Source organism: Anticarsia gemmatalis, chromosome 8, assembly GCF_050436995.1.
Source record: "Anticarsia gemmatalis isolate Benzon Research Colony breed Stoneville strain chromosome 8, ilAntGemm2 primary, whole genome shotgun sequence".
Lineage (NCBI taxonomy): Eukaryota > Metazoa > Arthropoda > Insecta > Lepidoptera > Erebidae > Anticarsia > Anticarsia gemmatalis.
Window position 1 is genome coordinate 8677885 of NC_134752.1, and position 15800 is coordinate 8693684.

Here is a 15800-nt window from a genome sequence, read left to right on the forward strand (position 1 = left end):
TAAAGAATTTCTGCATCATATACATATGTTGATGTGGTGCTAGGTACGCTTCGATAACAGGACAATAATTGGTACGTGACCTGGATCCGACCTTCATTTAATATTAGCCTTTATCGCCCAGTATTATCCTCAGGCATTTTAATAGCGCCATTCGACAGATTCAAATGACCTTTTGAGGGTTGAAAGAAAAGTGCCGGACGTTCGTCATAGTTCGCGTTTGTTGCTAAACTGATACGGCGCCCACATATTGATAAAAACTAGAATGTGTAAATATGCAGTTTTGATAACACTAATTGGTTTATTTATAAATATTTTAACTTTGAACGTGTCTATTTATTTTTTCTTTTAGTTTTTGCGTTTTATTTGTTACTGAGCATTGTTTGGTGATGCTTGAATTAAATTGGAAGTTGATATGTGATATCGTGCCCGCAGAGAATTGCGCAGAAGTACCAATGATCAAGGTGTAAATGGTCTGAGTGTCTTAAGGGCGGATAGAACTGTTGACAGATGTCACAGCAATAGAGGAAAGTGTAAACAAACTTGGCAACATTACTCAAGAAAAATAGAAAACTACGCCAAAGACGGTCTCATTTCATCGCTATATTCTTGTGTGAAGATAGCTAAAAGTTAGTTTTTCTTGGCTAGACAGACGTGCTCTATTATTATTACTATATGCATTTAGAGCTTTCGAAAAATTACAATATTATTTAAATTGCAGTTTTCCGTATCTTTTACCTTTTGATTACTTCTTATCAAAGGTTACCCAACTCATTTGGAATCGACGGCATATCTTCAAAAAGGAAAACTGAGATAAGAAATGTGAAAATGTTTTCCGCGTGTTCATAATAAAAGCGATCATGAAGGTGGTAGAGTTGTTTTTATCTGTTTGTGTAAGAATGAATTAGTTTTACGACATAATTGGGTTATAAAACCATTGTTTATGTACAACCCGTGGCTTTTCCATTTGACGCCATTAAGGCTCACCTTCGAATGCTAATAGTGATAGCCGGTATAGATATCTATAATTAAATAAAAAGGATACAAGTATGTTCCGGATTCTTTGCTCAAAGATTTATTGCAGATTATCTGCTCTCTGACTTTTTAAAAAAGCCTGTGTAATGGATTGCTATTATTTTAGACAGTTTTCAACAATATATTTTGTTTTGAAGTTTGATCTTCAGATTGTATCAATAATTTGCATTTTTGAAATATAACACATGAATGTAATTGCGGATAAAGAGATGTTTCACAAATGAGATTCGGTTGCTATTCAAAACGTGGTTTTGTATGTCGCTCCGGAAATGAGTAACGTGGATCTCATACACCTGGCATGCAATAGTTTAGTACAGTGCCAAAGAACTCATCATTCATCGATAATCCTCTAACTGATTTGTGCATTTTGCATGAACCTCAAACCAGAATAAGTACAGACGCAATTTCTCCTATTTATTTTTGTTAGCAGATGAATAATTACCAGTTGTTTGAAACTAAAGCCAAGATGGCCAGATAGCTGTCATATTGGCACGATATCTAAGTGAACGTTATTTAGATAATTATGAAATACGCACGCTTATGAAATATGGATAAGTTTATTTATATTATTATGAAATTATCCTTTTAATAGATACATTTAAAATTATCATTTTCATTTTCTAAGACCATGATTAAATCCAAGACGAGATCATGGCTTACTTTTCCTCTTGTAAAGCTTTAATTATTTGTTCTCCTAAATAAATTGGCAACAATAACAATTGTCAATTAATTTCTAACCAATCTAGGTTAAAAAGGAATAACAAATCGACCTTACAGTGAGGTTCAATAGCCTAAAAGAGTCACCTCTTGAACACTGATCAAAACAAACTTCTCTGCCTAGGTTTTATATATTACTAATTGAATACTGAGGCTGACATTGAAACTGAATGGCCCTAAAATCCATCAGTTAACGCGTTATTTTTAAAAATGTCACTTTACGAAGGATATTGACAGTTTAAAGTTAGACAAAGGCCGAAGTATGCACTTGAATCTATTTTGTAAAAAACATTAAAACTGCGAATCTCGTAAAAATACAAGGTGTACGAGGAAATGTTCATTTTCAATGTTATATTACACAATTACGACAGTCGTTAGAGTAATATTTATAATAACAACGGAGTCACCATCATGAGAATCAAGAAATTAATAGTAAAAACACTTAATAGGATATACGTAAATGAGTTATTCTGTGGTTAGTATATTTAGCTCTCATTAATCATTCGTTATTGTCGTAATAACAAACGTTGACTAAGATGTTTTAACACAAGAAATTAATTATTTCCCTAATTGAAACGTATTTTCTTGGAATATCACGGCGTATTCGCTAAATCGGACGGACACTTGGATTCGTACAATATTCACGTCATCGAATTTGTGCCAAGAGCATTTAGATCAAAGTTCGTATATTTACCACCAATGTGCAATTTAAACGAGTCATTTCGCGATGATAACATTTATTGCTTTTAACGTGATGTATTTTACGTTGTTAATATTATGCGAGCATAAGAAATACGTTGGGTTTGTATGACGTAAGCGTAGTACAACGGACACCCACGTAGAATTAGTTGAATTATAAAACAGCCTGTGTTTTAATAGCCCAGCCTGTGACGCATACGGGGCGTACCTCAGACGGAATTGCGTATGAAATCATTGGACTTTGGATCTCATCTGCATAATATTATAATGCTTCATTCAAGTGATTTTCAAACGAAATATTATATTCATAAAACAGCCTTCTACTAAGTTGTAAGTTGTAAGTTGGAAGTAGCTGTAGGTAGGTAACCTACAGCTACTTCCAAGAAGTAAAATAGTCATAGACGAACCCAAAATTATCTCATGTTAAAAGTTTTATTTCTTATGAAATAAATTCTGGTAAATTTGAAGTAAACGTCGTCTAACCATGAACATAAATAAGTAGCTTTATCGTTTGTGATGTAAAACATGGTTTTTATTTTGGCTGAAAGCTATTTTTTCTTTCAAAATAATCTATTTGCAACCATGTATATTTGTGGTAATGTACGACTTCGTATCGGGGTCAAGGTGACGATGTTTACGAATCGAAAGAATTCATTAAAAACCTTAGAGACAAAGCTTTTATAATACTTCTTTCTTAAGCGTGAAGTTAACAGTAGTTCTCTACAATTTTAGCCCGTGACATTATCTGAGATTAGAGTCTGCATGAACTTCGTTCTCAATGAAATAGAGCCGGGTGGTGTTGCCAAGTCGGCCTGTCTGGTGACACGTGAGTCGGAAATAGCTGCTAAACTCACTATCGTTTTACGTCGACCAGAAAACGACTACATTCAAGCTCCCTGGAGATTCCGCTACTCCCTAGTAGATGGCATTGCAACCAAAATCTTGTGACAATGAAAACTGAAACAATATTGTAGTGGCAAATCTCCAACAAAATGCAATGTTCGATAGCTTATAGTCACGTGGAGCAATAACGTAGTATGCTCAAAGGTAAGCATTACTGGTTGCCACGCAATCTCTGTTGTATCTCAATCATTCAATTACTTCAGCTATGTACCTATATTAGTTATTGTAGCATTAGACGGCTAGTATGAAACGAATTGAAGTACTTACAATGTAATGGGAATACATCTAATAAAAGCTTTCTACCGTTCTTTGTAGGGTCACGTTCCATCAGACTACTGTTGAATAGATCCAAACAAATAGACCAATCTAAAATCGTATAGTTGTACTCTGTAGGTATGACCAGTTCTTTGTTAACTTTTTCCTGTTATAACGATATTTTACCCACTTTTTGCAGGTACAGTCTAAAAATAGATAGGTGCTCATGGAGTCATCGAATTTGGAACGGGTCAACGTCTCGGCTTACAACGACTTACAACATAATCGGATACTGACTCACCCGTATTCCGATAACTCAACATTTTGAGACTTCTAAAAACTTAACGTACCTTGACATTTATCAAATTTATTATTTTAATTAATATGATTTCGGTAAGGATTGTGGTTTTGTGATGAATTGTTGCAAAGTGCAAAGCGTGTTGTTTTATTTTTTATCAACGTGATTTTGTATTGTGAATATGGCGATTCCATTTGTGATTCTGTGGCAGAAGGTGTATGTTACTGTTTATATTCAAATGCGTGATTTTTCCTGGAAGGAAAAGTTTAATAATAAATACCTTTGATAACAATATTATTACCCCATAGTTACCTTGGCATATAAATCATCTGATTTCGTTAGCAACATAACACCAATAGATTTACAACGCCTGGCTTAAGAAAAAAAAAAATTACAATAAAGGCCATCAAAACTAGGGTACATTTAAGTACTCTCCATGAAACATAATTGATCATAACATAATTAATAAGAAGCAATCATAGAAGGTATGGTATTTCATCAGTAGACTAAGGTTTGAGATTCCCGATCAGATTTTGACACTCCCTAAACTTTGCAAGCTTCTTTCAAGTCAAAAACTTACACTTATCATCATTTCCTATCTCATTTTAACGCTTTCCAACGATTAATTCCCCTCAGTAATCTGGGCATAATTAAGCCATTTAGAACAAAAGGTCAATGTTCAGCTTGCCTTTACGGTCTAAAACGAACTACTGTATCACCGCACTTGAATCAAGCGCCTTGAGCCCATGACTCAAGACTTATGTAATATTCTTATAAACAGTACCTTACTACCTACTACATACATATTACCGCATACAGTCATCGTACATTTATATTATCCTTATTTTTACTATGTGCATTATATATTAATTAGTTATGTAAGCTAATGTAGTGCAATGATTGTGATTCTTAATGATGATTGATTGCAGCGCACTTTTAATTAGTTCAGAGCCACGAGAACATGCTTTTTTATCTTGAAGTAGATCGTTTATGTCAACAAGGAACTATAAAAGTAGTGTTACGGTGTACTAAACGTATCTAACTAATATTATAAATGCGATAGTTTGTAAGTATGAATGTTTTTACTCTTTCACGAAGTGCTTGTTCACGTTGGAACTCGCGGGCGCGGTGGCGGTCGCGAGCGCGGGGACGTGGCGATTTGTGTTCACGTTGGCCGCCAGGCGGGCGTTTGGCTCAAACTGGCTCAAACTGGTTGATCTTACTTGACATCGCGAGTGAATCGCGCCCGCCACCGCTAGTTCGACTTGAACACACACGAACATCTTCACGCGTTTGATATTGGCGCGAGCGCGCCACGCGGGCCGCGCGCGACGCCGCTAGCTCGCCCGCGACTTAGACCGCGCGAACGGTTTGTACGTGAACACTTCGGTACATCGCCATATGTTTGATGCCGGCTCCACATTATTGCCGTGAAGCTCCGTGAACAGACGCGAACGTAAATGTGGACGGTTTTCACGGGGTCCACGCGCGTTCACGCCTGTTCCCCGATCAGAGTCGGTATTTAGTCCCGTGACAAAGGGTTCGCGCGGCGTTCACGCATACACATACACATTCACGGCCCCGGCGGAGTTTACTGTGGACTATAATTATTTATTATATAATTACGATGTATTTCTGTCATCCACCATCTTCTTTTCGAACGTTTTCTTTTAATAACTTTTTTGTTTTTGACATCTATATAGTGGTATAGGGACACAGCAAATAAAGTTATCGCAGCAGCAGCTTCTACGTCCATTTCGCGGAGGGCTTCGAACTATTGTGAGCATTCCGTGAATGTGGAGGGCATGGAGTCGGTCCGTGAATTCACGGCGAGAATACGCGCGTGAATTCACGGCAATAATGTGGAGCCGCCATGATATTTCGCGACCGCGCCCGCCACCGCGCCCGCGAGTCAACGTGAATGAGCACGAAGAAACTACTTGATGAATTTAAAAGAAATTTGGAACACTTATAGCTCATAACCTGGATTAACACAAAATATGCGTTTTACTTCGTGGAAACTTTTCACGAAGACGAAATCACGGACAGAAGCTTTTCATTCATCATCGTTCTGGTGATTGTGTTTAAGCTAACCAATAAAACTCAGAGCAAAAATGCAAGTTATAAAAAAAAATATGACAATTTTATTTAGTTTCTTCTACAATATATAGAAATGTTATAGGAACTGTATGATCAGATCCCATGAATATCCGTTCAGAAAATAAAATAGGTAAATAGACTCTACAGTTAAGTATGATGGTCCGTGGCGCCAGTAACCATTTATACATACAATGTTGCAAATTGAGCAATTCTGCTACATTCTCCGATGCAAGATAATTTTGAAAAATAAATACAAAGTTCTATTTGTATAATAAAGGTTTCTCCAATCAGCTGATGTAGATAGACTTTTGTAACTATAAAATATGCTTGACGTGAATTCATTAACATAGTCATCATGATTCATTCTAATGATTCATCACGGAGTTTTTATACTAAAAAATATTTGTTTTTGATACCAAATTAACTAATTCGGAACAAAGCAATTTGTGGAAATTGTATAATTTCCTGATTCAACGATAATACGATTTTAATGGTGTTATAGTACCTTTACAAAAAAATATTTTTTACCACATTAACAAAAATGTGACAAAAAATTCCGGTACAATTTGTTGTTTAATATAATTGCGTCATTGTAACCAGTAAGGGCAATGTTTTTGTACTGAAAATATACTATTACTGTTTGTGTACTGACGAAAACAAGAAATTTATGTATAAAACTTTCAATTGAGACAATTATAACATCTCTATAAGTAATATTATCTCCAAATTCTTAGGTATATTATCAATAGCGTTTAAGCTCATATAAAAATGACAGTTTGTATAGACAAACTACCACAGAAACCGGGCATCAGTGAGTATCCGTCGTGATTACGTCAATAATACTCTTAATAAATAAAAATAAAACAATTATCAATATCAGACTTAATTCTACGACGGCCAAGGCTAATAACGCCAGACTATTTCATAAGATTTATCAACTGAACGAGACAATAAACTTATAAATCTTTTTTTAAATAACATGAATTAAAACAGTGATCTTTTTAGTAGTATCATAATCACGTGTCGCCTGCCAGTGTCTTGATTACCAATAAAAAACTTATATTTCACTATTCAACTTATTATTTTTAGCTTTATTTTGTCATTTTGGTAGGAAATTTTTCGTATTCCAACAATGAATGAAAACAGGTGTAGAAACGAATAGGACGTCTTTGTATTAGTAATTTTTCATGCATTAATATGTATAGAATAATACGAATTCATTAATATATTTCAGAATATTTTATGAATTGAGTTATTTTTGGAGTTACGTGTGGAAGTTTTATCGAAAAATTAAATCAAAAGAAACTTTTAATACGGCTCTAATACGAATGAATTTTTGGCAAAAGCATTTAGGAACGTTATAATACGTTGACATGATAATGATTTTAAAAGTGTCCAATAGAGTTCAATGAAACTATAATAAGAATCGTACGATTCTACACTCAATCATCCAATTATTGGCATTTAATTTAATAAAACAGCAACTAAGCCATTTTAAATAGTACATTTGTTCCGATACTATGCGGGTCGTCAACCTCCCGCAAAGTATTTAAACAGTTCACTAAAATTAACATATTGCTTCGTACATTTATATGTATAGACTATACTTTAAAACGTTCAAAACAAAGAATTTTGCCGCCTAATTATTGTCAAGATTTATAGGAAAATTGGTTGACCCAGTATGTGATAGGCGAACGACCTGTCCGTAGTATTTCTGTTTTCATTCAGAAAACAAAATAGTATTGTAGTTGAATAAACTCAAAGTGATACGGGAGTAGACGTAGTATTTACGTTTACGACTTTTAAAAAAGGCGAAGTAGTGAAACTGGCATAACTTGACACAAATAGTCCATATTTTTAACTCAATAATGACCATATTTCCGCGATTTTTCGGTTATGGTAAATCCAAACGTTTTTAAATTGGCTACGATGATTCGAATTGATGATGATTCTTCTCAAAGCGGCAATTCATCGCGTTGCTACTCTGACACGTGGTCTAATTCGAAACATTGTAACGTTATTTTTCTGGGTACGTCGTAGTTTATCATCTTAGTCATAACATAGAACAGACACACATCCCTGATAACTAAAATCAATGGTCCATATTTCCTCTGAACAGATCTGTTCCATTAGTCATACCTTCTACCCATTAAATAATTACTTGTTATTACACTACAACTATATTCATAATGAATCATTTGTAATGACGTAAGAATCCTAGCGTACGTTTGTTAAACAGTTCCTGATACTAAACAGAGGACTAACTAGAGTTTAAATGATAGGTATCGCGTCATTGGGAATAAACGATTATTTTGAGATTTTGGCACGTGATTAAGGAAGTTAGAAAACGTGAAATACGTTATAGTTTAAAATAAATAAAGGGCCGAAAGGAAAAATATACAAAGCTCGCCTAGCAACTGAAACTAACGTTAAAAAAAATTGTCCTCAAATAATATAACTAAGTAACTAATTTGTTGAGTAGGTAAGTGATGTAAGCGATCTAGCTGTTATCGTTAGGGAATTACAAAGTGATAACAAAGTTATCAGCTTTTAGCCTAAAAAATACGAATCCCGTTTAGGTCGATAACATAGTACTTACTTAAATACTTAGTTTAATTGAGAAAAATAACACCGGATAAATGGAAGTTTTACTGGATTTAATTTATATGTTATAAAAATTAAAAGGTTTAGAATATAACTAATTAAATAAAGTTTGTTCAATGTTCATGTTGTTATAACAAAAAGTAAAGTTACAGGTTACACCTGCCGCAATAATACCTAAGCTATTTATATAAAAATAAACTTTACAATTGTCGTCATACGATTTCTAGTTAAACGCTCCGGAGTGTTTAAAATAATTCCTTTTCTAGGTACAACTCATAATAGTTGCATAGCTACAACTACTAATAAATAAGTAACAGGCTGATATATTATACTTCCTTGTATTATTAAATACATGACGCCAATGTAGTAAGAAAAACAATTATTGACTATCAATACTGTTATTAAATATCTGTTTAAGGAAAAGGCGTTAACTTGATAAGTGGGGATCAAGTATCCTGGCAATCTATCTAGGTACACGGAATTGTGATAGAATACAAATCATTTGAGGAAAACGCAGGTTGGTAGGAAAATGTCTTGAAGTATTGGGACACTCCCGGCGTTAAGTGAAGCTTGCCAAATAGTATCGAACTTTATAAATCGTAGCTAAGCTACATACTTATTAAATGTTTTTAAAATACCTATGTAATATTTCCCTTGAGTATATATTTGTTTTCATTTAGCAGTTATTAACAACGAAAATGTTTGTCCTTTTGAAGGTTACAGTAATGAAATAAGTATGCTTCGTTAACTACCGATTTTTATATAACGATATTGTAAAAACGTGGCTTTAAGTAACACAACAAGTACTTAAGTTTAATGTTTCATAAGAAAAACAATACACCTTTGTAATAAAAATAGTATTTCTTAGAAGAAAATTACACGAAACATGACTCACTTTATGTTCTTAGTTCGCTCAGTCTAAAAGTTGTTCATTTAATTCTCTATTTTTCAGAATTGATGCAGTTTACAGTAAACAGCACAATGTTACTTAGGTGCTTGTAACCTTGTTTGCACAGGTGACATTTATACGAGACGTCAGCATTTCGTAATTGCATGCGTCATCGGTCCTCACAGTTTTAGCGATATTTCGACATCGAGTCCAAGAAAAACACAAATGAGGGAAAGTGTTGCTGACTTTGGCAGTAGCCGACAAACAATCCGGTTGTGCCCATTTCTGCTTATAACAGCACTTCAAATGAAACTGGATTAATAACGACTCATCACAATAGATTCATCAAATAGAAGAACGTGTTTGTGTTACTTTAAAACGATGACTATTAACACAGTTCTCTATCTTCAAACGTAAACCTATTCAGATTTTACATCCTTTGCGATCTATTTCCGATATGCAGAATAAACTAATGCAAAATAGAGCAGAATAGTTTATGATGTTAAGCGTGCAACTCGGAATTCAGGTCGGGCACGCCGTGTGAGCAGGCGATAAGGCATGCCAGGAAGCGGAGCGAATGTTCCATTGCAAATATTGCGTACTAACACATGCAGACAAAACACACGAACGACATCGTTTCAATATATCACGTAGAAGTGCGAAGACTTCGGAGGAAGTGAACGGCCTCGGTACGTTCTTGGTAGGAACCGTGCCGCCCATTTAAAATGTTCATAAACAATTTTCAAATGTAACTTATTCTAGATCCATTCCAGATCAAAGCTTTCTATTGCATTTGTGGAACAAGAATGTCTATAAAACATGAACAGCTAATTCTATTACAATGTATGTGTAAGTCGGCGTTGTAAATAATCTGAAACGAGCCTTATAGTGTCGTTATCTAGTCCAAATAGCGTTATTAAAATGGAGCCAGTCTTATTTAGTTTTTGAAAGCAATATAAACCATCTTCGTGTGAATGTTTCCTATTCTTTTCATCTGATTATTTCGGTAGTGATGCGTTTTTTTCGTGATATAACTGTTATCAATTCGGGTCCCGATCATGGGCTAAGAAACCGTTTAAAATATTCAATGTCAAAACAACTCTAGTTATTTCACGACGGAGCAATGACCTACTGTACATGACCCAACTATCAGTTGATAAAAACAGTTACGTATACGCTCCCTAATATTATAACAGTAACAAGCTTATACTCGTTATCTTTTATCTATTTGTACTCTAGGCAGTAAAGTATACAAGTGGGTCATTCGATTAACTTACAAGTTAAATTATAGTGTAACTGTATGTAAAATGTTCATGCCCTTATACACAAATCGCTGGAACGGGCACACGAGTTCCATTTAGCCATACCGGTGCAAAAAATATTCTCGAAGGCTATTCATCATCTAAATTATATGGCCTTATATATCGAGACGTGATACCATACCATTTTAATGGTGTTTGAAGCTTTTTGGTCGTTATAGGGGCAGTGGCCTACTACTGTTGTGTAAAAAATGCTTAGATCGGAAGCGGATAAATTATGACAATAATTGAACTTTTGATACTGTGTTGAACTGTGATGTGATATTGAACCGTAGATGGGAATTATATTTATCAATGTTTAAAAAATGATAAAACCACACAAGTAATTAATGACAATTAGTGAGATAAAATAAATAAAATAAACAATAAATGTGCGTATGAGAGAAAAATCTACAGTATATGTATTCAGGATAAATGAGGAAAACTTACAAAAAAATCTTTTTAGTCTAATTTTCTGTCATTCAGAAAAGGACGTCTAGGACAAACTACACTTCGATAAAGCCAGCACGGTGCCAAGCAGTGGGTGGCCGTAGAGTAATAACAAATACCTACACTTAACAGCAATAAATCTTATCAATTCATTCCGAAGTGGACCTCACGTGACGTATATACACGCATATATATGTAAATTTATGTACGATCGTCTATTTCCAACGATCACGGCCCCAAATCATTTCAATAGCATTACGTATTCAGGGTTTGTAACTAGGAGATAAAGATGAGAGGACATGGATTGGCTGGCCCTGAGTTGCAACTTCCAATCAGTCTATTCATTGTGTTCTAAAGAGCATTGTTTTAGGCTCGCTGTCTATCGCACCTCGGCGCCTTGTTTCCTCCGTATTTAAATAAGGACGTCCGCTTCCTTTCCTTAGAAAGTTATTGGCAAAAATCATTCGTTTGGCATTGATGACGATTTATAAACGGAAGACCCATTCTTGACTTATATGACGTACGATTACCAACTTACATACAAATTTATATTGCATTACACGTAGTTTTATAGTGTAATGTATACATTGTGATTTAACTATCAATAAATATCTTCAACTTAGATTTATTGATCGATAGCTATCCAATTCATAGTTGTGTTCCTGACAAGTTATACGACTTTAAACGGCGACGCGACGAATACATAATTACTTACATTCCTAATTGCAAATGATTTACGATTGTCTACTCAAATGAAATAAAAGAAATACCGTTTTAATGATACCAAACAGACTAAAACAATAAATAATCCCTGACATGTTAATGCATCAAACAAATCTTTTAAAAAAACTAGCGTAGAAAGCAAGACAATAGGTCAAGTTCTCCATCTTTCTGCAATTAATCAGTGAAGCCTCGCGTATTTCAGACCACGAAGGTCGCAATTAGTAACAGAGATAGAAGTAATTACTACTTCATGTATAAAAAGCAATAAACCGTCCCCAGACGAAGCCTTTAAGGTTGTGCGGGCGCCACTCGCTCTTGACCCGATCTATTTTCTAATTACATTCCTATGCGAAGACCCATGGCACGTGTAACCTTAATTAAGTATACCATGAAGTGCAATGTCAAGGGCAAAATGAGATGGAATTTTAGAGGTTAAGTTCGCTTTAAGTATTTCATATCTGGGGGCACGGAAGTGCCCCCGCAAGTCGAGCAAAAAAAAAAGCGGCACGGCCGTAACATCCTTTTCTCGAAGCAATTCGGGCTATTTTTGACACCCCTATAATTTCGTTGTGGATAAAACAAGAGGCCTGGATTTTCAGCAACTAATTAGTCATTGTATAAACACGGTATATTTAAAATTTCAGTCAATTTGAACCAGTAGTTTAAGAATGACAACTTGTTAAAATTTTGAATTTTGTCACTCACTGATTCACTGACTCACTGACTCACCGATCATCAAAAGTCTAAGGTACTTCTAGCAGACTTAGAAGCTTAAAATTTAGAATACAAATAGGGTTTAGTGTCTTAATCATGGGAAAAATTTAATATTTTCTAATTTCGGTCCAGTTTTCTAAATACACCAACTACAACAATAACTTTGTAATCCCATATAAATGTATAAGATTACAAGGTTACATTTGCAGTTACTGAATTATTATTACTGTAGAAAATAAAATAAATAGGTGTAATTAGGTACCTACTATATGAGGCATAACGGGAGGGGGTATAAGGTGGGTAAGGGTGTTAAGCCCATGAAACTGAAAAACATTCCCATAGGAAAATATGTTGAATTATGAAAAAAAGAAACGTCCTTCCATACAAATTGGACTTATGTTCGCTCTACAAAAAGAAGTGAGATGCCATCAAAAACATTCTGTAAAAACCTCAAGTCTCGCCGTAAAAAGTTGTGAGATCTATATAATACCAAGTCGATTAATCTATTTAGTCTCTACTTAAAGGACCTTCTGTCTTAAGTTATTACGTATGTTATTATCATGCCAATTAAAAAAAAATACCTTTAAAACAAATAGATCGACTTGGTCATCGCAAGAAAAAACAAATTCGCCATTAAAATTTCAGGAGCATTAACTTCTCGTGCTGTGTAGTGTGATACATACTAATAATTAAATCATGCGATGGCCAGGTCGGTCTATTTGTTTTAAAGGTTTTTTTTTTAATTGGCATGATAATAACATACGTAATAACTTAAGACAGAAGGTCCTTTAAGTAGAGACTAAATAGATTAATCGACTTGGTATTATATAGATCTCACAACTTTTTACGGCGAGACTTGAGGTTTTTACAGAATGTTTTTGATGGCATGCATATTGTCCGGCCGTGGCTTTTAATTTATTCATAGTGATGCGCATTGCGTCGTAACCATATGTTCCTTACAATGCTAAATCAATTTACTTATTTTTTCTTTTCTAGTTGTTTATTTGTTATAAGTAAAGCTGTTTTATAAATAAATATTGCCAATATATTGACGTAATTAAATTACCTAACGTCACACCGACTAATCGTCTGTGTTACATATTATATGTAAATGTATATCTACGTATTCTGGTTTTCCCCTTTTTAACGATTCTCAGGCGTATCAAATTATGATTGTTTATTATTATGATATGTGAGAAATGATCTTAAACGACCTTCAAAATGCTATCGAATAAATAATAAAGTAAGACTTACCTAAGTAGAAGGTTGAGAGAGCTATCATTCCTAGTCGTTGGTACATCCTTAACACTGGACGGTTCGCTCCGAACACCACGCAGTGAGAGCCTCAGCTGCTTAGGGATGGCGTTGAGAAGGCCATTGCTGCTATTTCTACGCTGATTCAAACTCTTGGAGCGCGTCAACTTGCTCCCCTCCAAATCTTCAGCTTGGGGATGAGTGGACACCTCCTCAATCGTTGTACTTGACACATTAGTCTTTATTATCGTAGGAGTAGCAGTCTTAACCTCTCCCAACAGTTTCTCCCAGGGCGACTCGAGGTCCTCCTCCGAAATCGTCTCGAAACTCCTCGGACCGACCGACGACGAGGTCTTGTCAGACATTTTGAGCACTAATAGGTTAGGGAAAGCAACGGAACGTAGCACGTAGCACGACAGACACCTACAGGGCACTTCGTCACTTTGGATTTTTAGTTTCTTGACAGCACTTCACTCTTATCATAATATCCATTTGTAAATCATAATGTTTGGGGTAGAAATGTTGACACTGAAACAAAGAAAATACATTTATTAATATTGATGAACCGAATGTACATTTCAAACAGTCTATCAATGTGTTAAGACATGAACCACATGCACATACATATGTGCCGATATGTATGAGTATCTTCAGAAATGTGAAACAATGCTGCACAAACTCTACTCAAAGCTAAACAACTAAATAATATACTTTCATAAAATTTCTACTTTTACTTTTGCTGAAATTTTGTAGAACGGATTGTACGCAATAAACTCGATGTATGACGGACATTAAACCGTTTCCTTGTAGTTTAATGATTCAAAAATGTGTGATGAGACTTTCGAGTTAACCGACTGCAACTGATGTCCAGAAATGTGCTAAACCAACAGTTGATGCCTTTCTAAATGATTTTCTTTGGCACTTTGTGTTATTGTTTGAAGAGAAAGGTGAAGTTTCTCGTTAGCCAGAGAAATGCAAACGTATGAGGCTGTCTTAATTGATAGGTACACAGACTTTTAGGCTGCCTGTCAATTAAGTGGATGTCTTCAGGCAGTATTTATGATAATTGGCTTTTTGATTTCGTTCAGCCTCCTTTAAGCAAGCGCTTTATATGACTGCAAACAATTTTACGATTGTAAATTATAAGTATCAGTTGTCGAGAAAGTTAGTTGATTGTATGTTTATGTGCTATTCTTTTGTAACGGCCATTAAAAGTGTTATAAAAGTGCGCAGGCGGTTCGACTTCGCGTGATTCGCTACCTACTGAATACAAAATTATGTCTTCGTCGATTGCGAAATTTCATGATAATAGATGCAAATTATAGATAATATGTTCCAGATTGTCCTTATTGGACTTTGTCTTGTGTAATGACAATATAAACAAGACTATTAGTAGGCTTGTAACCGTCAAGATTGAAGGGAGGTACTTTGAAAGAAGATTTCAATCAACTAAGATCGAAGCTAGTATTTAACTTTTTCTTATTTGACGTTACTCAATTATAATTGTGCAGTTTAAAGTTATTTTCTCTCCGCATTAAGTTGTGGGCGGTCTACTTATGTAGTGTTAATGATATATTATTTTGCTAATGATTTTCGCGAAAGTGTGACATGCTTCTAATGCTTGGTTAAGTTTGTAACGACAGGAGAAAGTGGATTTTGTAGCTTCTTTTATGTTTTGCTCAGTAAGTGGTTATAAATGTTGACATTTTAGTATAATAAGCTAAATAATTAAATTACTAAAGAGTAACAAATTAAAAGTGTCTGAATAATAAAAATAAATATTTCTTAGTCATGTGAAGGAAAATTCCACATTATTATACATTTCCAAAGAACCTGAATTTTAAACAAAACGTTCATTAAAGTT

At 34.7% G+C, this 15800-nt stretch overlaps 1 protein-coding gene across 2 annotated transcripts in view; it reads right to left on the reverse strand.

Annotated features, from left to right (window-relative positions):
* The window catches only part of LOC142974967 (ATP-sensitive inward rectifier potassium channel 12-like), a 48609-nt gene that overhangs the window by 21356 nt on the left and 11453 nt on the right, over positions 1-15800 (reverse strand). For both annotated transcript variants that reach the window (XM_076117557.1, XM_076117556.1), the window contains exon 2: positions 13937-14464. In XM_076117557.1, coding sequence (XP_075973672.1) covers positions 13937-14301 — 365 coding nt within the window. In that variant the 5' untranslated portion in view covers positions 14302-14464. The remainder of the gene's footprint in view (positions 1-13936; positions 14465-15800) is intronic.